A 27,019-nucleotide genomic window follows, 5' to 3' on the forward strand; every position below is an offset into this window, starting at 1 on the left:
TCACTTAGAGGAGAGATGTCTCGGCAGTCAGGAATTCTCTCCTCTCTGGGGAGCTATTGACTCCCCAGAGTTTAGTTTATGAGGTCCTGCCTGTGTCATCACCCACTATCCTGCCAGCAGCTATTATTGAGCACTACATACAGATTTGACACTACGTTCAGAACAGAAAACACAAAAATTCCTGACCTCGAAGAGTCTGCTTACCAGTGAGAGGGGAATGACAGTTGCCACAATGAAAGTAAAGTTTATACAGATGGTCCCTGGCTTACAACAGCTCAAGTTGAAATTTTTCAATTTTATGAAGCTTAAAAGGATATATGAAGGCCCAGAGAGATGGCTCAGTGGTTAAGAGCCCTTGCTGCTCTTGCGTAGGACCTGGGTTCTTTGCCTGGCACTTCCCAGCACTCACATCACCCATTAGTCATCCATTAACTCTAGCTCCAGGGGTTCTGATACCCATTTCTGCCCCCAATAGGCACCAGGCTTGAATGTGGTGCACAGATATATATTCAGACAAAACGCTTATGCACATAAATATATATTAAAAAGTAATATGCATTCAATACAACTCACACTTTGAGACTGAGGAGTACGGTAAATAATTGTAATCCTAAAACTGGAGAGCCAGGGGCAGGAGGATTAAAAATTCAAGGCCAGACTATACTGTATAGCAAGAGCATCTCAAAAATAAGTAAGTAAGTAAGTAAGTAAGTAAGTAAGTAAGTAAATGTAATTTGCATCTTGAATTTGGATCTTTACCAAGCTGGCAGCACTCTGTGCAGTCTCTTCCTACCATGCTGTCCAACATCAATAAGCTCTTTTTCTCATTGCCACACCCTACAGTGTGCTATGGGGCTGAGCTGTGGTATTCCCTGGGCTGAGTATGGTAAGGTAGGCAAGGAGTTTGATAAAGGAGACAGGTCCTCAAGAAGGATACTTTCTGACACAGGCCTTTTAGCAAGCCGCCTTCCAACCAGTTGTCACCACTTAATCGTGAACTAGAGGAACAGCTTGAGGTATTTAACTGTTAGTTAAAGATGGACCAATGGCAGAGGCTTTGAGCTGACTGCAAAACACAAAGGTAGACAGGAATCAACAGGATGGTGATATATTCTCTCATGTCCAAACACATCTAAATTTAGGGGCTACAGAAGAGCCACCAAGGAACTGCAAAATCAAAAATCAACAGTTAATGAAATATTATTCATCTCTTTCCCATCTGTTTGCTCAAAAGATAAAGCCTGGACTTGGTACACATGGGTCTGTTTTCATGTTCAGAGCCTGTTGCCCCAATTTTACTTTAGCCCTCAATTAAAAAACTGCCAGGAACAAAATTCAGTGATTGTTTCTTTGTTCTGATCCCTCTTTATCTCTCTTGGCCTCTGTACTACGCCTTATCGTCTTTCAGTAGTTCTGTTTCACTAAAACTTGTTTAGCCTTTCTTCTTGTCCCTTCCTTATCTTTGCTGGGGAGATGTCTTAGCCCTTGGAAACTTGCCCAAGGACCAAGAATTTGTGCCCTGGGAAGAGAATATTGGCTGTATAGTTCAGAAAGGAAACTAAGTATATGGGAGAAGGGATGAACACTTAAAATGGATAATTGAGTCGCCATTACTGAGATGCAACAGGTAGACAGGACTGAAGGAGGTTTGGAGCCTGTTGTCCAGAGTCTGTCTCCATTCTTGATGCTGAGCTGCTGATGGTTGCCAGGCTCCGTTCCCTTTTCACTGTTTGTGCCATGGTGGCAGGTTCATGGTTCCAGGAAGAAGCTGAAACCACTCAAGTCCCAAGTGTTACTGGAATGAGACCACACTGGAATGGCCCCGTGCCATTAAAAGGCACCTTGGTGTTTCCTCCGTTGTCTTGCTTTTGGCATTGACGTTCTTTGGCACTTTGCTTGCCAGTCAACACTGCAGCCCTGATCTCAAAGGAATTCCAAAATTCAAGTTCAAATCTGTCCTTCCCAGTCATTCACATAAATGCCACTCTGTAACTCTTAACCAACTTCTGAAAATGAAACTGAGACACATAGGGAGACAGCTGTCCTTGTCTGTACTTAAAAGGACATCTTTAAAATTTCCAGCTACTCTCTATTCATTCTTTTCTCATGCTAACACTTTCCATTTAAATACTACCATTTTCTAAGGTTGTTGTCATCTTTGATAACAGGCTAATTTCTACTCTTTCTTTTTTTTTTAATGTTAATGAATTTTTATTAGATATATTTCTTTATTTACATTTTTTTTGTCTAAAATATTTTTTTTATTAACTTGAGTATTTCTTATATACATTTCGAGTGTTATTCCCTTTCCCGGTTTCCGGGCAAACATCCCCCTCCCCCCTCCCCTTCCTTATGGGTGTTCCCTTCCCAACCCTCCCCCCATTGCCGCCCTCCCCCCATAGACTAGTTCACTGGGGGTTCAGTCTTAGCAGGACCCAGGGCTTCCCCTTCCTCTGGTGCTCTTACTAGGATATTCATTGCTACCTATGGGGTCAGAGTCCAGGGTCAGTCCATGTATAGTCTTTAGGTAGTGGCTTAGTCCCTGGAAGCTCTGGTTGCTTGGCATTGTTGTACTTTTGGGGTCTCGTGCCCCTTCAAGCTCTTCCAGTTCTTTCTCTGATTCCTTCAATAGGGGACCTATTCTCAGTTCAGTGGTTTGCTGCTGGCATTCGCCTCTATATTTGCTGTATTCTGGCTGTGTCTCTCAGGAGCGATCTACATCCGGCTCCTGTCAGTCTGCACTTCTTTGCTTCATCCATCTTGTCTAATTGGGTGGCTGTATATGTATGGGCCACATGTGGGGCAGGCTCTGAATGGGTGTTCCTTCAGTCTCTGTTTTAATCTTTGCCTCTCCCTTCCCTGCCAAGGGTATTCTTTTTCCTCATTTAAAGAAGGAGTGAAACATTCACATTTTGATCATCCGTCTTGAGTTTCGTTTGTTCTAGGGATCTAGGGTAATTCAAGCATTTGGGCTAATAGCCACTTATCAATGAGTGCATACCATGTATGTCTTTCTGTGATTGGGTTAGCTCACTCAGGATGATATTTTCCAGTTCCAACCATTTGCCTACGAATTTCATAAACTCGTTGTTTTTGATAGCTGAGTAATATTCCATTGTGTAGATGTACCACATTTTCTGTATCCATTCCTCTGTTGAAGGGCATCTGGGTTCTTTCCAGTTTCTGGCTATTATAAATAAGGCTGCGATGAACATATTGGAGCACGTGTCTCTTTTATATGTTGAGGCATCTTTTGGGTATATGCCCAAGAGAGGTATAGCTGGATCCTCAGGCAGTTCAATGTCCAATTTTCTGAGGAACCTCCAGACTGATTTCCAGAATGGTTTTACCATTTCTACTCTTTCTTAAGTGTTTAGATTGGTGGATCTCTTCTTGTTCTGACTGGTCCCAATGAGTTGGGATGAAAACATTGCCACTGAGCTTGTGAGAGACTTTGTGAATACCATTTTCCCATTGCTCCAGTCATCTGCTAGTTTTTAATGACACCAATGCTGTCCTTGTGAAGGTCACCAGTGATCTTAGCATGACTGACTGCAATATGGCCAGTCTCTGTTTGACCAGCCCAGCATTAGTGGAGCTGACTTCTGCCTCTGCCTCTGCCTCTGCCTCTGCCTCTGCCTCTGCCTCTGCCTCTGCCTCTGCCTCTGCCTCTGCCTCTGCCTCTGCCTCTGCCTCTGCCTCTGCCTCTGTCTAGACATGTTCATTCAGATCTTGGAATTGTATACCTAGCTGCTCATTGGAGGAATACTTCCCACCACCCCTTCCCTGCCAATGCAGTGCTGTTTCCCAAGCTATGAGTAAGAGCATCAAAATGTCCCCCAAAGAAAGATGATGGAGTCAACTTCTAATCAACCCCCTTACTAAGTTTAAACATGAGCTGACAAAAGTTCTGGCCTTTGTTACTGGGTTTTAGTCTTCATTTACTTTGAGAACAGTGGGAAAAATTGAGAGGCTCATTTCCTCCACTCCGATATAAAACACCTATATTAAAATCGGGTGTTATGTTTTCACATGATGTCTAGTTATCTATAACTCTTGACATTGTGAATTCAATTTTATTTTAAACACACCTAAAAATTAAATCATTTGATTTATACTTTGCAAAAGCTTCTTTTCCACTTTTATGCTTAATATTTGTAAATGAAACTGCAGAAAGTTCTTCATGTGATACAAATCTTCTTCATACAGACACACCACACACAATTTTGAGGTGAGCACTTTAATGTGACTCTGTAAACTTCTAGTTTAGATTGATTACTGCAGAAGCATTATCCTAGAAGTATCCAACTAAGCTTGTAAAATCCAGCAACTTGTATTCACACAGAAATATCACCAGGCGAAAGTGGTTTTCTTCTAGTGGAATAACTTAGGTAAAAGGAAGTGATTCAAAGCAGATGAAAGCTGTTTCTACAGAAGTAAAGCCAGATGAAATATTAGCAATTTGATCTAGATTAGCCTATTGTGTATAATGCAATCAATGTGAGGGATGATGAAATTTCCAGGCAGCAAAACAATTGTCAGTGTCCCCCATGGGCTCATGTGCTTGGACATTTGGGCACCAGCTGGTGCCTCTGGTTTGGAATTCTTAGGCGGCGAAGTTTTGCAGAGGAAGTGAATCTCTGGGGTCCAGTCTTTATGCTTCCTGTCAGAGTTCTGACTGTAAGGCACTGTGACCTGTTGCTTCTGATTCCTCTTTGATCAAGCTGATGAAATATAGGGACAGTGGGCAGCAAAGGCACACACCGAGGCGAGCAGGGAGAGGGTGTACATGCACAGGTAACCTCAAAGGCTAACGGACCATTAGAATACATCCATCAGGTAAGTGGGAGTCCATGGGTGTCTATGGACAAGTGTCTCCTTCCAGAGAGCTCCATCAGGGTTTGCTAGGTGGCGGAACCTAGGGGAAATGCCAATCCCTAGGATTGGGTCTGTTCAGAAAGCTTGGAAATCCTTTAAGCCCACTCCCCATTATATATTAGCTTTAATTGGTGGACCAGAACCTTGTTTCAGTTTATAGGTGCTAAACCTAGAGAAGCAACCATAGACCTTATGAAGAATGTTGCATTCCATGCGGAGGTCACACATCTGGAGGGAAAGCAGTAGCTAGCTCTTAGGTTAGTATCACTTATCTTGGGCAGGGGTGACTGAGATTGTTACATAAGTCTAAGGATAGGCACGCATATTTGAATGGCTCCTTATACCACAACATCCCCATCCTCTTTCTCCTCCTCTTCCTATTCTTCCTCCTCTTCCGACTCTTCCTTTCTTCCCCGCCTTTCTCATACACATATTAGCATGTGTGATGATTAATACTGATGGCCAACTTGACAGAATCAAGAATCACTTGAAAGACACATCTCTGTGGGTGCCTGGGGGGATTATTTAGAGCTTAATTGAGGTAGGAAGAGCCTTCTTGGAAGTGAGGTGTGCTGTTCTATTGGCTAGGGTCTCAGGCTTCACAAACAGGAGAAAGGAGGCTGCTGAGCAAGGTGTTAATTCCTCTCTGCTGCCCGAGTGTTGATGCCATGTGAGCAGCTGCCTCAGTTCCTGCCAACATCATTTTCCAGACTTGACGGGTTGTAACCTCGAACATTGAGCCAAAGTGAACATTTTCTTCTCCCTTGTTTAATTTGCTTAAATCTCCTTACCTTAATCACAACAATGGAATCGCTTGCATGAGGCATTGATGGGGACACTGGTGAAGGCTGAGGGAGGAGCAATTCACTTGACAGGAACTAGGCATCTGGTGTCCAGTTTGACTAGGCCCCTAGTTGGATCTGCCAAGCCAGGAAGAACATGCCATCTCTCCGGCCACAGTATCTTTGCAGGTATAAGGCTGAAGATCAAAAGCCTTGAAAGTCTCCCCTAGTGCTCAAAGCTGATAATTACAAAGTAGTAGTCATTCTGCAAGTTTGCAATTTTATATTCTCATTTCCATCTGCTTGCTGACCTCACGAATGGAGCCCATTCACTTTGGAAGAAAAGAGCTTAGCAGTTAAGTTTTCCCCTTTGGTATAACATGAAATTAAAGTGCTGAGAATTTTCTGTTAGCTCACGTTCGTGGCAGACACAGGAAAGCCCCATCCCTGCTCAGGAAAGACAGTGTGTCTTCTGTTCACTCTGCCTCTCTGTTCACTTTTCTCAAAATGAGGGGGAAGGGGAAATTGTTTTGAAAGCAAATGACATTTTTCTTCTGTCTAAATCATAGTAGTTTAAAGAAAATTCTAATTTTCCATCCATTTTACTAAATAAAATGAACCATGAGTCACAGGTGCCCCTTAGTTCATCTTTGACAATGAGCTATTTGTAGATATGTCTAGTCAGCCTGATTCCAATCTTACAACTCGAAAATCCCTCTTTCCATGAACTGGCAAAGCCTTCTGTGAATCCCTGTAACTTTTCATTCCCTTTGTCCAAAGTCTCCAAGGAACAATGTCTGATGGGCAAAGGTTTCTTTTGTAGAATCATATCTTAGTATAGTAAATGAAACTTGAACAAGACTAAAGACTATGAAAAAATCTGATTTTCTTTAAATGCATGAACTAGAAAAAGTTTCCTAGACTAGGTAATGCCAGTCTCTGAGTTACAACAGTCTGCGCACTGCCTTGGTATTTTCGGCACATTTTGAAATAGTTGGAAACAATCTAACATTGTAATATAGTTGTTCTTTCTTTTCTCTTCTTTTCTTTTCATAAGTGAACCTTTCTGAGTGTCTCCTACACAGAAGTCATGGTATCACTGGGTGCTGTGAATAATAAGAAGACAAGTTTCCACTTCTGACATTCCAGCGCTGACATCCTGGTCCTAAAAGCCAGACTTCTGTCCTGAGTGTCAGTATGTCCTTATGTCCTAGAAGTGGCTAAAGACATAATTTGGAAACTTGCCCATGAACTAACCCATTAGAATGAGGGGAGGTTTTCAGACTTAAATCTGAATTTAATAGGCCCTCTCTATGACTTTAAAGCACACTAACATTTTAGAACCTTTGATCTAGAGTTGGGATTGGCATACTGTGACCAGAGGCCAAATCTGCTATGTTTAAAAAAAATAAATTATTATTAGAACACAATTTGTTTTCTTATTATCTAGACTTGCAGCAGAGACTGTCTGACTCACAGAGACTAAAATATTTACTCCCTGGCCCTTGACAGAAAATGTTTGCCAACCCTGATCTCATGCAGAGGAGGTGGTGAGGGCCTGATACTTGGTTCCAGTAGTGAGGCTGACTGCTTCTATCTATTCCTCTCAGGGTCTGCAGAAATCATGTAGTTCATCTGTGTTTCAGTACACTCACCTGTAAGGTGGTGACAGGGACAGGTCCCACCACAGTCAGTCAATGTGAAAGTCAGCTTACGGGCATTCATACCATCACCTAGTCACCAGAGAGCACTCTGTACCTGTTTCCTATCAATAACTAAAAGACAATGCATGGATCCTTCACAGTCATAGCCATGGTCCCTTGACGATCACATTTAATTTATCCATCCCCGTCGTCTCTGAGCAAATTCCACATTCTGTCTGTGCATCTTTTGCAGTTCTGTGAAGTAGAAGACAATTTACCTCAAGCAGTGAGTGGAGCAGTATTCCATATTGGCAGATGCTAGAAGATCCCAATATCTTAATATAGTACTCCAGGGTGTGTTGGGGTGACAGGGTTCCCTGGGGGGGCAGGTTCAGGCAAACGAAACATGATTGAAGGTTTGCACTGGCATGGTCAGACAACCATATGTGTTGTCATTGAGCTGGGAAGCTGGAATAGAGATATGTGAGCAATGGTCAGAATGCTTTGGTGCTACTCAATGGGAATCTATTCTTGGCCATACTGCCAGCCTCTTCCACAGCTCTCTTTGGTTTCTGAGTAGAGCTGTGAAATTGTGGAGGTATGTCTATAACCCTGGGACTTAGGAGTCAGAGGTAGGAAAGTTCAGTTTGAAGCTAGCCTGCTGTTTAGATGTGTGTGTGTGTGTGTGTGTGTGTGTGTGTGTGTGTGTGTGGTATTTGTGAGTGTGTGGTGTATATGTGTGTGTGTATTTGTGTGTCCCCTCAGGACTGTCACAACCATACGTGGCAGTTGATATTTTCTTAATTTTTAAAATAGTTTTTAATTGTAGAGAATTGAATTCATGTATGCTACAAAACACAATCATACATAACCTCTGTTTCTTCCTTTCAACTTCCCCCTGTATCCATCTCCAATCCCTGCTCCGAACTTCATGTCTTTTTCCTTATTTATTTATATTTATATTAGGATTTCCCAATCAATATATTCTGATTACAGAATATACTTCCTATTTCCTCCTTACCTCCCCTCCTATCTGGATCCATCCTGTTTCTATGTCTTAGAAAATAAGCAGGCTTCCTAGGGATAATAATAAAGTAAAATAGGATAAAACAATATGAATGAATTGGAACAGAACAAAACAAGTGAACAGAAGAAAAAGAGTTTAAAAGAAGGCAGGAGAAAAAGATGTAAATGCAGAGACATATTCCTTTGAACATTTGGGAATTCCATAAAAACTGGAAGACATAAAATATATGCAAAACCTGTAAGGTAAAAAGAAGTAAGCAAATAAACAAGCAAGCAAACAAAAGAGTGAATAAATAAATAAATATAAAAATGAAATAAAAAGCCCTGACAGCATTATGAAACAAAGAACATTTAAAAATGGTATTGAATTCATTTTCTGATGGTTACCGACTACTGGGCCTGGTACCTACTCTTAAGAGTGGATTGTTTGACCAGTCAGTCTTCCTTGAAGAAAAGTAAATTTTTATTTGCAAGTGTCTATCAACTGGAGATAGCTTCAGGACTATACATGGGGGCCTGTGCCCACATCTCCTTTTAGCTCTAGGAGGTGATGATTTTTAATAAGCATGCAGAATGCTTGTCAGGTTCTCCTGAGAAGCTTTTCTGAAATCCCAGGTCTAGACCTCTTCCCAGGGAGACTGTGTGTATAAGGACAGCGGAGGCTTCCCAAGGTTAGCAAAAGTCTCCAGATACTTCTGATCAGTCCAATTGGTTCAGGTTTATCACCATCTCTGCCAAGGTAGGGATGGAGATTAACATCAAATTCCATTGCATGCTTATTAATGTTGACTGTGTTAAGACTTGTAGAAGCAATTTGGTATAGTAGCAAGGGCAAATGGTTTGGAGTGAGAACTATATACTTCTGGATTCCAGAGGATTATGATTTAGATCATAGAGGTCTTTTTGTTTTTCTCTGAATCACATGCTCAGAATTATAAAATGATTTTGCCTGTTGAACTTCAACACCACTGTCACTCACTAAAGATTTCTTGAATCTCAACACCAACACTGAGCCTGCATCTGAGATGTCCATCTTCTGTTCCAAAACCAACTTGTTATCTATCAGTCTCAACAAATACTGACCTCTCCTTTCTAACTCCCATTGGCACAGACAAAGCTTGGGATACCATACTCCCATAACGACCATTCCTAGGTCTCGGCTATTGCTCTGCTTTCCAACATATTGGCACCATCATCAGTTTTGTCTGTGGATGTTTAAGAGCTAGTTTACATTGCATGATGTTCTTAAAAATACTTCTCACAACCTTTCCCAATGACCCTGTTTGTCTTGCCTGTTGGCTGGGTATCTTAGTCAGGGTTTCTATTCCTGCAAAAACATCATGACCAAGAAGCAAGTTGTAGAGGAAAGTGTTTGTTCAGCTTACACTTCCACATTGCTGTTCACCACCAAAGAAGTCAGGACTGGAACTCAAGCAGGTCAGGAAGCAGGAGCTGATGCAGAGGCCATGGAGGGATGTTACTTATTGGCTTGCTTCCCCATGGTTTGCTCAGCTTACTTTCTTATAGAACCCAAAACTACCAGCCCACAATGGGCTGGGTCCTTCCCTCTAGATCCCTAACTGAGAAAATGCCTTACAGCTGGGTGTCATGGCAACATTTCCTCAACTGAAGCTCCTTTCTCTGTGATAACTTCAGCTTGTGTCAAGTTGGCACATAAAACCAGCCAATACACTGGGTTAATCATCTTCTGGTTGGATTCTATCATTCCCACACCTCCATATACACTGGAGATGCACAGTGATGTGGAGAGAACCCACCAGGTTGAGATGGAATTCATCTTGGGATAACAACCATAACCATCATCTGGAGCCACAGAGGACTTGTAAAAGTGTAAGGTGGCTCCCTGGGAAGTTCACTTTCCTGATGTGCATCACGTTTATTCTGTAATTCCCTTTTGTCTTTTCTTCCTCCTCCTCCTCCTCCTCCTCCTCCTCCTCCTCCCTTTCTTCTTCTTCTCCTTCTTCTTCTCCTTCTTCTTCTTCTTCTTCTTCTCCTTCTTCTTCTCCTTCTTCTTCTTCTTCTTCTTCTTCTTCTTCTTCTTCTTCTTCTTCTTCTTCTTCTTCTTCTTCTTCTTCTTCTTCTTCTTCTTCTTCTTCTTCTCCTCCTCCTCCTCCTCCTCCTCCTCCTCCTCCTCCTCCTCCTCCTCCTCCTTCTTCTTCTTCTTCTTCAGATTTATTTATTTCATGTATGTGAGTACACTGCTGCTGTCTTCAGGCACACCAGAAGAGGGCATTGGATCCCATTACAGATGGTTGTGAGTCATCATGTGTTTCCTGGGAATTGAACTCAGGACCTCTAGGAAGAGCAGTCAGTGCTCTTAACTGCTAAGCCATCTATCTCTCCAACCCCTTGATTCTTTTCTAACATTCATAGCCGTTCTCTGCTCCACAGGAAAATCTTGTTCATGCCTTGTTAGTTAGGAAACCAAAAATCAGGTTTCTTTGTATATCAATAAAGATTCTATTCTCACCTCTGCCTGGTCTCCCTCAGGTAATCCTAGGAGAACCCTGCTGTCTCCAAACACAAATCCTATGGTTTCTTAGCTCAGTAAGGCCTTTGTCCTGGGATTACCTTGTTTTCGTACTACATAGATACTTTGACCCTGTCCATAGATGCATTTCAAGCAATGTAAAACCATCCTCCCAGTGACCCACTTTAAAAAATAGCCCTCTGTGTGCATGTCCCTCCAGCTGCTACAGACTCTTTATTTCTCTTCAGGACAAAACCACTTTAATGAGCTTCCTGCGCTGACTCTCTGTGCTTCCTTTCTTCCCATTAACCCTCTTTATTGAATTATGAAATCTTTTGAGGATTCAGAAAAGGGTACTAATCTAATGAGCATCCACCAAAGCTGTCCTGTTTGATCTTAACATTTTCAATATCTGTACTATTTCTTATTTTTATATTAATGGAGAAACAAGATCACATATAACATTGGTGGCCTTTGTGTACCTCTTTACAATCTTCCCTCTCTTCAGAACTGGAAGTCATAAAATTTAGCATTTATCATGTATGGGCCATTTAGCTATTGTGTATATATCCATAAATTATTCAGGTAAGCTATTTGGGATTAGTTTTTATTAATAAACTGACAGTAGTCTCTATGTCCCCTTGCCCAAATGGTGCAACAGAATGTACATTTTCAACATTGTAAGAATCCCCAAATGCTTTCCCAAGTGATTGTAACAAATCACACTTCCAAAGTCTCTGTCTCTGTCTCTGTCTCTGCCTGCTCCTCTCTCCCTCTCTCCCTCTCTCCCCCTTTCTCCCTCTCTGTTTCCAATATTTGGTGTTAGTTTATATTGCCAGACTGCTCAATTGTGGTCAGTCTGACTGATATTAAATGGCCCCTTGTTTTAATTGGATTTTGTGCTTTTAGGAAGGTTGCATGATAGTATTATGTCTATTAGCCATTCTTTCCGAGTGGGTTGTTGGGGACTGAGAATATACACTGCCTCCCACCTTTTGTTATCTGTGTGCACTGAAAGTTCCCTGGAGCAAGGGCTTGCTTTTTAAGTTGTGTATCCTTGCATGGAAGATCTAAACTTTAATGTGGTTTGCTGCATTGATTTTTCTTTATGATTTGTCTTTGTATCTTTTTCTAAGAATTGCTTCCTTAGTCAGAGGTTATATGGATGACTGCTCGTGTGTTTTCTTAAGTATTTTTAATGTTTTGTTTTTTAATTTTTTCTTTAATCTACTTTGAAGCTATTTGTATGAATGGCTTGAGGGAAGTGACTCGGTCAATATTTCTACATCTGGAGAGTCAGTTGCCTTAGATTGTGTTGTTGAGTCCCTCCTCTCCATAGCAAACCACATGCCACCTTTGTTTAAAGCCTACCTTGGCCATTCATGGACTCTCCATTATGTCGTTATCTTTGTTGACTCCTGGAGTGATATTTCAGTGTTTTACCTTCTTTAACTGTATAAACACTATTCAATGGCTTGTACCAGCCTTTGTCATTGCCAACAAAAATTTCCCTTTATTTATTATTGTATTATTATCTAATAATTGTCTTCTTCAGCTACACAGAGGATGATGGATAAAATGATGAATGGTGGATGTGGGGTGTGTTCAGGATACAACATCTCAAACAGCTCTTTATGCCAATTCATTCAGGCATGATGAGACTTTCTAAGTTTACTCATGATGGACATCTTCCAGATGTTCTCTTTATTCCTTGACTCTGTCGATTTTCATAAGCTTTTGTGCTAAAGACCATTGTATCCTCCATAGTTAAAAGTCCATCCTTTTAAAATCATTATTTCCATGTTTAAGAAAAGTATCCATAAGAAAGATCCTTCTCTTGATTCTTAAATAAAATCTATTATAAAACAAGAATGATAGAGGATTGAAATTGTCTTCTTTTTCTTTCTTCCACAGACTATACAGAGACCCAGCCAGAGGTGCCCCCTTCCTTTACTTGGGAACTTACTTACTGGGTAGTTTTGTTAAGGCTATACATTGGTTTGGGTTGTCATTTCTTCTTTAGTATTTAGAAGCCAAATTTTCAAGGAAGTTTTGTAGGTTGCCAGAAGGTTGCTGTTGTGTTAATCTGTCTTAAAAAACAAAACAAAACCTATTTTATGTGACGCATCTTTGCAGTCTGCCATCCCTTACAGTCTACTTCACTAACTTGACACTAAGTTCCATACATACATCTTGCTCTGTTCTTTTTTTCTGACTTTTAGAGCCATATACTGAGCCTGATTCCATTCTTTTACATGTTCATAGCTACGTTTTCCTGTGTTCCTGGAGCATAGAATCATCACTTGCTGACTTTTCACCAGATCAGACTGTTGGTATAACTGAATAGTAAGCTAATTTTTAATGACATTCTGGGTAGAAATGAGGAAGAGGTTGGAAACAAGAGGGAAGGCATCCTTGTTAAAAATGAGGCAAAGTTCTCAGCTGAATTGTATCCCTACCTTAGTACTTTGGACAGTAGAATGTAAGGACAATAAGGAAGCACCTTTTGGTATTAGTCTACTGTTGCTTACATTCATCCTGATCCCAAACATGACAGGATACGGCACTTGTGTGGGTTTTCCTTCCATCCTCAAAGTGCACAGAGTGTCTGCAGTGCTGTGTAGTAAACTTGAAGTTAAGAAAGCAGGAAGACAGAGGGGAGGCCCAGGGCCGATGTTTAGGTAGGAAGTTTTGGAATTGTTAAGAGTTTCCTGGTACCCTTCCTCCACAAGATTCACATTCTCAGATCTGAGGCAGATCAGATGAATGAAACACAACCGGAAACTTGCTAGTTGGCTTCTTTTGCCACAGTGCTTAAACCCAGGAGAGACAATTAAAAGAGAAACGATGTTATTCATAATCTGGGAGGTTTCAACCTCTCATCCTGGGGAGGGGGACAAGGTGGGATAGTTAACACCAGGATGCTTGGGGAGTGGTGTAGTTAGTTCTTTGATGCTGTGATAAATACCATGATCAAAAGGAAATCGGGGAAGAAAGGGTTTACTTCATCTCCCATTTCTAGTTCATCACTGAGTGAAGTGAGAGCAGGCACTCAAGGTCTGGACCTGAAGGTAGAAACTTAAACAGAAACCACAGAGGAGTGCTGCTTACTGGCTTGCTAGCTCTCTGGCTTCTGCTCAACTACCTTTTACACATAGTCCAGGACCATCTGTCTAGGGATGGTACCGCCGACAGTAGGCTGGACCCTCTATCTTAATCATTAATCAAGAAAAATGCCTCACACATATGCCATTGGTCCATCTTAATGGAGGTTTCATTTTCCCAGGCAACTCTGGTTGTGTAAAGCCGACAAAAAAACCGCGTCAGTTTAGTGAGTCTTTCACATTCTGTTCACCTTCTCTGGAAGTCCCCTCACAGGCAACCCCGTAGGTTGACTTTACTAACCCTCACGGCTCTTCTCAAGGTTAAGAATACAGAGCTCCTGAGGTTTCTAGGCTTTATTTAAGAGTCCTTTTCACTATCATCCTTGGCTCCTGGCTTATCTCCTGTTACAGAGCAAGATCGTGCCTGTAAGTCAGCTGCCACATAGAGTTCCAAGCAGAACCAGGCAGGAGAGGAAAGCAAAACCCATCACATCCATAAGCCACTGACAGACAGACCCTCACCCAGAGTTCATGTTGCTGTCCCTAACTGAATAGCACAGCTTCATCTGACTTCAGAAAGACTTGTGTGTTCATTTGCTTTGATACTATTTGAGGAACCATCACTGCTGTCACTATGAGAGGAGGTGTTAGCATTTGGAGTGAGAGAAGCTGACATGCTGAGGTAAGGCAGAAGGTAGAAGTAGAGGGAAGGGGAAGGGCAGAAATGTGTGTTGACAGAGGGGCTACAAGACCCCCTAGTCTTCATTCCTCACATTTGTTTGAGAAGACATGTCCCCCTTGGCTTAAGTCTACAAAATGCCCCTTTTATTGAATTCAATGTCATTATGCTAAATTTAGTTGGTAAATATTGAAATAAACTAAAGACAGAGAAATTGTGCTTCAATCTGAATACATTTCTTAGATGTATTTCTGAGAGTATTCATGTCACCTCAAAGCTCTACTTCTCAAAGACGGGGGAAGGTAGAAGACCTTAGTTAGTAAGTACAGAATATCCTCTTAAAATAAATGCAGCCATCTTTGCTGGTAAACACTCAAGACATATATGAGTCTCAATGTCAGAAAATAACTCCAAGGAAACCCTAAGGATACTTTATCTTTAGGCCAGAAACCATCTGCCTTTCCTGAAGATATTCCAAGAGTCATTTAAACTTAGCATTTTTCTTCTTCCTGTTCCATATTTCTAAAAGACAACTTGAACTGCTTTGAGAGCACCAGTTTTATCTTAAGAAAATTGGGTTGCCAAAATGCGTATCTAGAAATCTAACCACACACACACACACACACACACACACACACACACACACACACGAACCAAAATGCTTATAGATTTCTAGAATGCTTTGATTTCTGGAAATGCAGCTTAAATAAAATGTGATGTGCCACTGGAAGCTTGAAGAATCATCAAACACGTCAAGGAAACAGAAAACTATTGGTAACGAACCGACCCCATTACAGAGAGCAGGCTCATCTTCCTGAGTGTGTGTCTGCCTACATCCTGGAGTTAGTTACTGCTGTGGCCTGCATGCTTAACTAGGCTGCTTCTCTGAATGTGAGTATGAGGTGGGTTGAATTTGAGAGGTCATAGATAAGCAGATCTCACTTGGGGTAGGTGAAGGCAGATCACTCCGTGTCAACCATCAGGAACAACCAGGGACAGAGACCTCTGATCAGCCCTGGGAAGCCAAGCAGAACCCAGATAAGACATTAGTCTATAGAAAGGGCCATGCTGGAGGCTGCCTCACACATCCTAGAAGCCTGGAACTTTTAAGGATAGAGAACCTGTACTTTGTATTATATCCAAGTATGCTCTTTCTTGTGTGTGATGACAGCTTCTAACCTCCTACAATGTTCTTTTAAAATAAATCTAGGCTCCTTCACACCACTCAGGGAGAGGGCACTGAAGGCCAGAGAGCTTTCTTGGGGCAAAGGAAACCACCCTAAAGGGGCTTTGGTGAGTCCCGAGAGACTACAGGAGGCACTGGAAGTTCACACAATCTGCAACCCCTCTTGTTTAAAAGTCTTCCTCTTCGACAACATCCATGATAGCCACCACGGTGTAATCTGTGACTGCAACGGTGGATCTTCTGAGTGCCACAGAGTACTAAAACCGAAGCAGCACTGAGCAACACTATGGGGACATCAAGCTTCACTTCTCGGTGCCAGTGTTTAGCTGTAGTAAAATGGGTGGGGTCAGACAATATTGGGAAGCAGAGTGAAAAAGAAACTATGGAATGGTTACTGTAACATATGCCCAGCTTATCTGCAGGAAACATAATGTGAAGAGGCCACACTGCTTTCTTTTCTTTCTTTCATTTTTTAATCACTGAATATAAGTCTTGCTACATCTTATAGTCCAGGGTTAGGGAACCTTCCCAGGAAAGCGAACCGTGGTCTTCATGGCTCCTGGGGGCCACACTTTCTTCAGCTCCTTCTTGCTCCCTTCTCTGGGCTTTAGTCAGGTACTGGGAGGGAATATAAAGATAAGACAAAATTGTTGCATTAGTTCAAGGTCATGTGCTGCTTCATGTTTCTGAACCGAATCTGAGGTGAGTCAGGAAATGGATGGCGTTTTTCAAGTCACATGAATCAGCGCCCCAGAATTCATCATTTTCACCAACTGGTTTCTTTCATAGCTTTTCTCAGTTTTGGCCCTGTACCCAGGTTCACCTGAAGCAGTTGTTGTTGTTGGGAGGGGGGTGAGTGGGGAGGCTGAGGGAGAGGGAAAGGAGGGAAGAGGGAGAAGGAGAATTTTGTTGTTGATAACAACAAAACACTCTTGGTAAAATAATAAGCACATTTAGTTAAAAATCTGACTCTTCAAGGTGCCTTTAACGAGAATAGCTTTCTAAAAGGGGGAAGCAAATTCTATTAGGGGGAGGAAATATTTATAAATACTTTAAAATAATTGCATTTCAGAGTGCCTGCTTGTGCTAAGCCTCAGATGTGTTTTGTTTAACTGCTTCTTTCTCCTTTAGTGCTTGTGACTGACATTCCCGATGAGCTGGGTCACGTTGCATGAGAAGACATGAACTCAGAAAAGTTCACGAACTTTCTGCGAGTCAGTAACAAAATCAGTCTGTTTAGAACCATTTCACTCCCAGTGATTCTCAAACTTCCTAAAGCTGTGACCCTTTACTATAGTTCCTCATGTTGTGGGGACCCCCATCATAGAATTATATCACTGCTGCTTCATAAGTGTAATTTTGCTGTTATGAATTACAATGTAAATATCTGACATGCAGGATATCTGATACGCAACCCCTGTGAAAGAGTCACTCACCAACATAGAGGTTGTGACCCACAGAATGAGAACCACTGCTTTATACCAAGAAAGCTCTCTAAACGAGAATTTGGTTTCTGTACTTGCTTATTAGAGATTTTAACTCATTATCACCAATACGGAATTTTAACAATGGTACAGTGCAGTCTGTAAATAGTAAAATCAAACCTACATCCTGCCCCAGTAACACACATTCACTTCATTTAGTGGGTGAAATTCTAGGCGATAATCCTTATGGTACACAGGACGTATGCCTCCAAGCCAAGAGTGAGTTTCTTTGTCTGCTTATAAGTTTATGAGACAAGTTATCCCGCGGTGGCCCCAGGCTGGCCTTGAACTCCCAATCTGTCTGCCTCGGCTATCAATGCCATCAGAGTCCTGGGTACACAGGCTTACTAGCCTCACTCCTTTCTTAAAAATAATTTTTTTAAATGATGTGTTAATTGTTTTTATCAGTTGACATTGAGGGAAAAGGTCAAGAATTAGTTAAGTAAATTTGAGTCTTAATTTGCCTTTCTTCACCCCATCAGGCTCCAGCTATCCACCTTAAGGCAAAAGAGTTCAAGTGTAAGGCTGAGGTCTTCCACTGCCAGCCCCTAGAAGGCCTCCTTCTCCCAAGAGCCTCTCAGGCTGCTGTGCCACGTAGGCAAGAGAAGGGGAATGTTGGGAATGGCGCCAGTTCCCACCCACTTCTGAAGCAGCAGGAGAAGCACAGGAAGCCTATTACGGTTTCCCTTCAAGATTTGGAAGCCAGAAGCTGCCACCCCAGACCTGGAAGCCAGCCAAACAACCGTAGTAGATGCTTCCCAAGGAAGGCATCTGGGTTGGAGCCTTACCTACCACGCTCCACACTTCTAGACACAGCACCCTCACAGGTTGACATGGTTTCACTTAATTCTTTCATTTGAAAGGTGACAGACACAACAAGATCGTGGCAATTTGAGCTTCTATCCACCTCCTTTTGAATCTATGGTCCTGGAAGAGCTGTGATACATTCCAGTTATTATCTGGTCTCTGTTTAGCACTATAGAACATTCAAAGATGCCCTGAACTGTCACCAGCTCCCCTGTCCCTGACCTGAGCGCATTTGCAAGCTGCCAATACCAGGATGTGAATGTGACAAACAGAGACATCTTTAGGTCCTGCAGCTAAGAGGGTCATTGATGAAGTTCCTTGTGCAAAAGTATCCCGAAGCCACCAACAAGGCCCGACATGAGGGAAAAACATGGAGGGAAGGGGATCCCGCATGGCTATAGGGGCAGGGACCCACCTTTTCTGTCTTTCTTTATCCTGTAACTCTCCCTCTTAGCAACCCTGTATGTTGTTTAGAACTTGGTGAGTTGATCACTTCCTTAGAAGGAGAACTGAACAACGTGTCAATAAAACTGCCTTTCCAAGGCATTTACTTTGCGTTCCAAGATAAACTTCTTGTCCAGATGCTCACTCAGTAAAGTCCCAAGGTACTTGCAGAGGTGCCAATTAGCCTAGCTGGGTCTGTCCATGAGAGAACCCTCTTCTAATGCCCATTAGGGCTACCTGGGAACCTCCTACTCTGTTTCCTTGAATGGCAGATTTATTCATTTGTCTGATCTATTCTTTTCAAGAACTAGCTGAGCGCCTTTCTAGGCCCAACTCGCCTGTAAGAATCCGCGGCGACCCCCTCACCACCCCCAACACTCACCCCAGTCTTCTTAAGATGACACAGAAGAACTGAATCTTAAACTCCCACCTTCTTCCCACCCGCGGTCCGCCGAGGGGCAAGCACATACCTGGAGCCTAGGCCGGTCTAGCAGACGCCACGTCTCTGGTTTGGGTAGATCTGCCTCTAGCCCTTTATACAGCCCATCCTGCAAAGTAGCCACGTCGGAGCCACCGGACAGGGGGCGGGTAGCCAAAGAAGGTCTCTTTCAAGCGAGGAAGGGAGTCCGTAAAAACTCACCACTTGGGTGAACTTGCACTCGGGAGGCACAGATAGGACTCTTGGGGTGTGGAGAGAGCCCCCGGGGGTGTGTTTGGGGGTCCCATCTCGGGAAGAGGCGGAGCCAGAGGAGGGGCTAGGAAGGTCAGGAGCGGGTGGGGCGCCTAGTTTGCACGCGGGAGGGACGGAGTAGGGGAGGTGGGGCGGAGGGGGCGGGGCGGGGGCGGGGCGAGGCGGCCCTGTGTTCCCCGCCCCGAGCTCTGGGCCGGCTCACCCAGCTCTGGTCTACTCGCTAGGAAGGCGGCGTCGGCAGCGGCTGCTCACGTTGTGCCCAATCCCGCGCGCGCTGCGCTCCCGCCGCGGGTGGGCTCCTCAGCCTTTGGCTGGAGGTGGCCCCAGCCTTGCGGCGGCATCTGTATCCCACCTTCCCACTGCGGGGAGGTCCCGGCACGTGCAATCCTTCTTTGGGGTGTTCTGGTTCGCACGCGCGGACCTAAACAGAGGGTACCCAACTTTGCCATCTCACCGGTTGCCCTCTCTCGGCGCGAGCCTGTTCACTCAGCTGCACAACTGGAGACTCCAGCAGGCGAGCTGGTCCCCAGCCTGGCGCGCTGCGAGTGGAGGATAGCTCTGGAGAAGTGGCCGGGTGTAGTGGTTGTTGCTGCCTCGACTTTCCTCCTGGCGCACTGAAGAGGACCCTGGGAGCAGCTCCGGGCCCCGGGGCGCTGGATGACTAGTAGGAGGAACGCGCCCCGCATCTGGTGAGCTCGCTCCCCCGCAGAGTCCCTGGGTTTCATAGCTGAGACCTTGTGCGTGTGGACCCGGGGCAGCGTTGGTCCATCTGTGGTTGGTGTAGGTTTCAGATAGGGTCACTCTGCAGACACCTGGGTGGGGACAACCTGGCAGAGGCGCGTGCAGGAATAGGACTACGCTCAAAGCGGGGGCGGTCGCAGTGGAGATAGTGCACCGGCTGGAAGTTTGTGTCCTAGCCTTTCCCTGGATCCGAGCGCGGATTGGGAAGGTCCCGGTGTGCAACCAGCCAGTGGGCAAGCCTGCACCTCGGCCAGCACACTTCAGGTACGCCTGGAGATCTGTGCTCGTACTTTGCGCGAGGCCAGGCTCACTTGGTGGGATCTGGAACCGGGTTTGGTGGTTAGAATCGCCTACCTTCCTGCCCGGTGGACTAGGGGACGTGTTCCTGTTCTCTGTACAGGGATTTGCGATGCTCGTGAGAATCTGAGGGTAGTGGGACTAGGGCTCAACTTCGCCAGGGTATTTTGCTGAGGAAAGCTAAGGCAGAGGTGGCGAAGCTTGGGAACTCATCAGTAGGGTAAGCTTCACTCACGGATCCCCTGTCTGCTAGCAGCCCCGCCGCATGCGTTGCATACCGGGGCTCACGGTCTGAGGCCAGGCGAAGATCCGTGCTCAGGATGTTCCAAGGAACTGTTGGCGAGGAGTGATCCCCGGCGATCGTCCCTGGTACTGGGCCCAGCGCAGTTAGGTCCCGGCCCCGGCCCTGGTCCCCTCACCCCGGGCCCCGGGCTTTGGCGGGAAGCTCTTTCACCTCTTTTTTTGTTGTTTGTACCTGGATGCGGTTGCCTGGAGTTGGATTTTAACTTTCCGGCGCCTGCGGCATCTCGGAGATCCCCGGCAGGGGGCGCCAAGAGCGAGCTTTCGGAGAGGATGCCACAGAGCCTGTTGGTGTTTTTGTCCTGGGCAAGTGGGTCAGGGGTCCTAGGCAGCAGTTAAAACATAGATATTGCTGTGATTTCACCTCAAAGGGAAAAGAGTTGAGAGAAGTATTCTCTTTACCCTGGAGAGCTTTTAGTCTGGTTAAGCGACGGAAAAGTTGGATGGAAGCTGACTATCTGGAAAGGTCTCTTCCTAAAACAAATTTCTACAAACTCCTCAAGGTACACATCTTTCTCCTTTGACAATTGGACTTAACAAGAAGGCAACTGAAACTGCGCGAAGGTATAAGAGTTATGTATAATAGAGAGAGGAGGTCCTGTTCCTGAGGAGCACATTGGCTAAAACACTGGGTGTTAAAATTATTGCAGTTTATTTATATTTTTAAAAATAGCTGTGTGTCCAGGCTTATCAGGAAGAGCCCTGCTTTTGAAGAGCAGATTGTTATTAATTACAGAATTCGTCCTTTATAAGAAGACACAGAAAGACAAAACTAGCCCTTAATAGGAAAAGTTTTTAATACCCAATTAGGGTCGTTGAATTAATCGCTGATTAATGTCGAGTTTCATGTTTTGCGCAAGGGAGAAGCTCCTCCCTTGGAGTAAAAAGTTCACAGTTCCACTTCAGGTTCTAAGCAGACACCTTCTGTTGTAGATCATTGAAACAACTTTTCTTTTCTGTGTTTACTCCAAGAGAAGTGTGCGTTTCTTTCTGCCCACTCACATTTCTTCTGCCTGCTTGATTTACATGAAAAAGCAGTTCTAAATGTAGTTGTTTGGAGCATAGACTTCCTTTGCCATGAGTTTGTTTATTGTAAAAAACGTTTGAGACTGTGGCTCACCCAAGATGCTGCCTGTAGTCAGAGTGTGTGCCCATTCAACTGTGAGGTGGTATCCACTTTTGTGTCTGTAGTCAATACATACTTTTCCTCACGTGGGGAATGAATGATGCTCATCATGTTATTTAAGACGCTGCTAACTCATTTGGTTGTCTTAATGGCCAGCAGCTGCAGGATCCCTGCTGAGAGCAAAGACTTTGGTCTTGTGGGTAGGGAAGCCTGTCTTTGACCAGAGGAAGTATTTAAGGTGTTCCGAATTTGCTGAAAATAAGCTGGTATTTATCCCTCCATGTGTCTATCTCAAGTGACATCCTAGTCATGTCTGCAGAGAATGAAAGAGAGAAATGGAAAAGCACAGAATAAAATTAGTTGGCAACAATACAATATGTTCCTGCAAGTTTACCCACGAACCTAGGTTTCTTGGACCACTGGAAGACCTTGTAGCTACTGGCTTCTCACAGGAAAACCTTCTCTGTCCTCATTTTAGCCTCTTGCTAGGGGATAGTTGTTAATACCAACAAGCATTTCTCTGTGTTGTATGCTTCTTGCTCAAAATAGATGTCAGTTTCTTGGGGGCCATATCAACTACTGTTCATGCCGGAGAGAGCTACCTAGCTGAACCATTGCATAGTTCCAATTAACTGGATAATGATTTTTATCATTAATAAAATGATAAATGTCCTTTTTTTTCATAAAATCACTGAATCAGAGGGTTTCCAATGACAAAATACAGGAAGGTGGAGGAGGAATGGGCAAGGCTTTGCTAAGAGTCCAGCCAAGGACATCAGACATTCTGTTGGATAAAAGAGTGAACATGGACTCCAGTGTTTGCAAATCAGAACCTCACCCTAAAGAAGAGGCTTGTGTTTCAGATTATGCCATGTGCAGTACAGAACAAATCCATTCTTTCGCATTAAATCCTAGCCAAGTAACTAATTTTTTTAAAATGTAGAATTGTACAACCATTGGAGAAAACCATTTCTCCCTATAAATTCACTATAATTCTTGAATCTAAAATTATACCAAATTAGTATTATAAAATGTATCTGAAATTGTTGCTATAGTTACCCAGACAAATTGCTTAGGATATAATTATAATACCAAGGTGACAGATTTTTGTGTTTAATGTTCAATAATGCTTGAAACATAAATTACAGTGTCTAACAAATTGAATTACAATGAAGTATGCAACAAAGCAGCCTCTACCTTTCTGCCCACCCTCACTTGCATGCAGATCTGTGTTTATATTCTGCAAAGTTAACTTTGCATCATCCCCAGATGAGCATGTGTATATGGAGATATTCAAAGATGCTCCTTGACAACTTTCTAAATTAAGATGTAAACGACTAGTTGAAAATTACTATTTTTTTTAAAAAAAACCTCTACTACACTGAAGCCATAATCTGACATAGATAGTGTGCTCTGCTGTTTGTAGTTCCCGTAAATTAGAATAAGAGCATCATGGAGAAAGGTATAAGGAATGAACACCAGCTCTTTGGGTAACAGTTTGAAGATGGAGCTGGTATACTTATAAATAGGTTTATTTTTAGGTATTTACATAAATTGCATGTGTGTGTGTGTGTGTGTGTGTGTGTGTGTGTGTGTGTGTGTGTGTGTGTGTTGTACATGACCCAATGCCCCTGTGAGGGTCACATGGTAGCGTGTGTGTCTGTCCTTCCAACATGTATTTGAGAGCCAAATTTGGGTCATTAGGTTTGGTCGCAAGTGCTTTACCAACTTTATCATCCTACTTTAGGGTACTGGTGATCCAAGTACACAAAATCTGTTTTTCATAGTAAGAAAAGAGAGGAAAGAAAACTAATCTTAGGATACATTCAAAGTGTGTGCTCTCGGTAAGTCTGTCCAAAATGCTCTTTGGTTCACAGTTTAAACAAGCTGGAGCACAACAAACCAAAAGCTTGATCCAAGAGAAGATATTGAGTCCTGAGTAATTTATTTTAGCGCACTGATATCTAGGGTCAATGCTTCAGGGAACTCAAGCAGTCATTGGAACACTGCCCAAAGTATGGTTGTCATATTCTCTTTTCTTCTTCCTTGGTCCAAAATTTATGGTTGTTTGATAAGAGCAAAGATGTGTGCGCTTTATTCCCATTCCCGAGTTCTCCAATGTTTTCAAACATGCTCAGCATTGAACACGGGAGAGTCACTCACTCAGTCACCGCTCTTTCTTTGTGTGTTTTGGGATTGGCTTTCTGATTAACAATGAATAAGAAACTATTTCAAAAGAAAACACCTTTGTTAAGAACGAGTTTCCTTTATATTTGGCTGTAAGCCCACCTGGTTTTTATCTCCCAGTCTTTTCATTCCTTTCCGTTTTGTCTCTGCATTTCTGCGGAATTGGCTGACCTGGAGTTCAAGCTGAGGGACGAGGAAGCCTACAGCGGAACAGTTTTACTTTACGTTACATTTTTATGTACATTTTGAGAGTAAATCCCATTACTGCACTGGGTAATTCAATTACAGATATATATGATAAATAACCAGCCAAGTGATACTATCAGCAGCTGGCACTATTGGAGAAATAATACTGTATTTGCTGAGATGTAAGATTAGAAAAAAAAAGTTGTATGCAGGTGACAGCCAGAGTTGTACAAGGACAACTTGGTCACAGGCGGTGGAGTCCCAAACTCATTTAGTTCACATTCACTCAGTGTCTGGCAATGATGTGTCGTTCACCCGTGGAAAGAAAAACAGTCAGAGACAATGAGGATATTTCTGCACAGCATTTTCTTCTGCCTTGCCTGCATTCGACCAATAGCCAGTGATTCACTAAAACTTTTGTTGCATCGTAGGAGAGGTGTGTCGCACAGGCTCTATCCGAGCACAGTTCCATACAGGGAAAAATCTCTTTCTGTAAAAACAGAGGGACAGACCAAAAACCAGAGCTGCTTTCTATTTGGGAGAGGGCCCCCAAAGCTGTTCCCATCATGAAGGCCTAGGGAAGTTTGCAATGTAACATCCTGAAGCCAAATGGCTTTTAGAAACAACTGATTTCCAATTTTATTTTAGAGAGCTAATATGTAAAATTTCTGTACTTACTGTAATGTTAAGGAAGTTGTAATGAGTAGCATGTGGCAAAAGTGAATAAGTAAATTTAAAAAAAGAAAAAGAACAAAAGAAAGTTGCTATGAATGTTAAATTTCTTTGGTCTAGCCAAGGCTACGACTCAGCCCTCATTCATTCTGGTTGGCCCATATGTGTCAGCCAACCAGGATTTGCTTAAGATGTCTTGTCACAGAATACCCTTGGGAGGGAATAGGGAGGCAAAGTTTAGAACAGAGGCAGAAGGAACACCCATTCAGAGCCTGCCCCACATGTGGCCCATACATATACAGCCACCCAATTTGATAAGATAGATGAAGCAAAGAAGTGCAGGCTGACAGGAACCGGATGTAGATCTCTCCTGAGAGACACAGCCAGAATACAGCAAATACATAGGCGCATGCCAGCAGCAAACCACTGAACTGAGAACGGGACCCCCGTTGAAGGAATCTTAGAAAGGACTGAAAGAGTTGAAGGGGCTTGAGACCCCTATATGAACAACAATGCCAACCAACCAGAGCTTCCAGGGACTAAGCCTATACCCAAAGACTGACCCTGGGCTCCAACCTCATAGGTAGCAATGAATAGCCTAGTAAGAGCACCAGTGGAAGGGGAAGCCCTTGGTCCTGCCAAGACTGAACCCCCAGTGAACGTGATTGTTGGGGGGAGGGTGATAATGGGGGTAGGATGGGTAGGGGAACACCCATGTAGAAGGGGAAGGGAAGGGGTTAGGGGGATGTTGGCCGGGAAACTGGGAAGGGGAATAACAATCGAAATGTAAATAAGAAATACTCAAGTTAATAAAGATGGAAAAAAATCTACAAAAAAAAAAAAGATGTCTCGTCACATAAATCCTTACATGCTCTAGCCACATGGTTGACTTTAGGGGAATTCCCAGAGGTCATGGTTTAGGGAAGCAATTTGCCCGATTGTGAAATGGAGTAGGAGAAGCTTCTATTTTAACTTGGGGTTCACTGGCAACATTGCGCTCCTGAAAGACTGGCTCACTTACTCTTAAAAGAGAGTGTTGGTGAGAAAATGCCTGGCTAGAGAATCTGGCAGCTGGCAATAAATGTCATCGGTGGGAGCAGGTAGCACCACTGTCCCCATGTGGCTCATAGATTCAGGTAGCAGCTTTATGAGGGGTCAGCAGAGTTGTTGAATATCCAGCTAGACTTAGAAATAGGCAAGGGGCATACTGGGTGAGAACCCCATATCCACACTGGTTGTAGTCAGCCTTTGGAGAGCTCAAGAAGACAGTAAATGGAGAGGGAGATGGGAAGCCATTGAGCTCCCCAGCAGGAGTGGCCTGGTGGTTGGTTACCAAGTGGGGCCTCAGAAAGGACAGTGCAAAGCACAATGTTAGGCTGAGGTTATGTTCTGGAGAAACTTCTTTAGGATACCGGAAAGAGGTCCCAGGATTCAGAGACACCAACAGAACCATGTGAGCTTGCCTGGCTGTTTGCTCACTTAATGTCCACCATCTGTCACACTCTGCCCCTTACCGCAGACTGGGTCCATAGGCCTGGGCGCTATAGGAGGAATAGTGAAGGTGGACCTGGCTATCAGACCACATGGCTCTATGACCTGTTCATGGTTACCCCTGTCTGTTTCTAGACTCCTGCTTGGAATGCTTTTGGTGTGTTTTCCTGTGAGACTTTTTGCCTTTGCGTCTGGCTGCCTCGAGGTTCTTACCTGTACTTGTCCTCTTCAGAAGGAATCTCTAAATACGTCGTCTAAAACAAATCTTCTCCCTTATTCTTCCCTCAGCCTTCTTCTTTTACCTTCCTATTTACCATGTATTGCATTGCCCATTTGTTATGTATGACTCTTTATTGATTGCAACGGAAAGTGAAAACCTAAGAAGCAGATGAGATTTCTTTGTTCACATCTATGTCCTGTAGAGTTCTTAGGATAGTATTTGGCATGCATGGGGTCCTCAGGCTGTAATGGGTCAGTGAATGAATGAGCAAATACATTTATGCACTAAATACACACTATTGACTACAGCAGAGCATTGGCCACATAGGACCTTGGCTTAATTAGACAACACTATTTTTTTTCAGGTAATATGGTTGTTGAGCACTGTTGATCACTGTTCATATTTCTCATAAGAAGAAAAATGTTCCCATAGGCTTAAATTGATTCATGATCACAGTCTTGGAATACATTGTTGTTTGAAAGCCAGGAACCAGAAGGACTGTGCACTCCATATATTCTAATATATGCTAATTATAGATTAAGTAGGTACTTGGTAAATGAATTGATGACCTTGGATGGCTTGGA

The 27,019-nt window shown here is 43.4% G+C and overlaps 2 protein-coding genes, 1 long non-coding RNA gene and 1 other non-coding gene across 7 annotated transcripts in view; 1 reads left to right on the forward strand and 3 right to left on the reverse strand.

Annotated features, from left to right (window-relative positions):
- Positions 1 to 16,239: 16,239 nt before the first annotated feature.
- On the reverse strand, positions 16,240 to 19,261 carry LOC100909539 (uncharacterized). 2 transcript variants are annotated; one of them, NR_110700.1, is made up of 3 exons: positions 18,995 to 19,261; positions 18,062 to 18,209; positions 16,240 to 16,407 (listed from the first exon to the last, which is right to left on the reverse strand). It is a non-coding gene; the product is annotated as an uncharacterized LOC100909539 (long non-coding RNA). The 2 variants fall into 2 exon arrangements; NR_110701.1 differs by lacking the exon at positions 18,062 to 18,209.
- Positions 16,240 to 26,309, reverse strand: LOC134485782 (uncharacterized). The gene is made up of 5 exons (XM_063282796.1): positions 26,239 to 26,309; positions 20,729 to 20,877; positions 20,489 to 20,667; positions 18,995 to 20,394; positions 16,240 to 16,407 (listed from the first exon to the last, which is right to left on the reverse strand). Exons 1-4 carry the CDS (start codon positions 26,307 to 26,309, stop codon positions 19,702 to 19,704), a joined length of 1,092 nt encoding a protein of 363 aa, XP_063138866.1. The 3' UTR covers positions 16,240 to 16,407; positions 18,995 to 19,701.
- Positions 16,491 to 16,560, reverse strand: Snord123 (small nucleolar RNA, C/D box 123). The gene has a single exon (XR_005501720.1). It is a non-coding gene; the product is annotated as a small nucleolar RNA SNORD123 (small nucleolar RNA).
- Sema5a (semaphorin 5A) overlaps positions 19,416 to 27,019 on the forward strand; it is a 431,215-nt gene continuing 423,611 nt past the window's right edge. The window contains exon 1 of one of the 3 annotated variants that reach the window (NM_001107659.2): positions 19,416 to 19,904. The gene's annotated coding sequence lies outside the window, so the exon portion shown is untranslated. Of the gene's footprint in view, positions 19,905 to 20,081; positions 20,221 to 27,019 lie in introns of those variants that run through there. The other 2 variants (XM_063281754.1, XM_063281755.1) reach the window with 2 other exon arrangements.

This window comes from Rattus norvegicus, chromosome 2 (assembly GCF_036323735.1).
Source record: "Rattus norvegicus strain BN/NHsdMcwi chromosome 2, GRCr8, whole genome shotgun sequence".
Taxonomy (NCBI): Eukaryota; Metazoa; Chordata; class Mammalia; order Rodentia; family Muridae; genus Rattus; species Rattus norvegicus.

Coding starts and splice junctions, on each gene's coding strand:
- LOC134485782 (XM_063282796.1), bottom strand. CDS start 26,309: ATGTGGTCTGATAGCCAGGTCCACCTTCACTATTCCTCCTATAGCGCC. Junction 20,878..26,238: donor GCCTATGGACCCAGTCTGCG/GTAAGGGGCAGA, acceptor ACTGCTGCCTAG/GACCCCTGACCCACTTGCCC. Junction 20,668..20,728: donor CTCCAGGCAACCGCATCCAG/GTACAAACAACA, acceptor GCCCGGGGTGAG/GGGACCAGGGCCGGGGCCGG.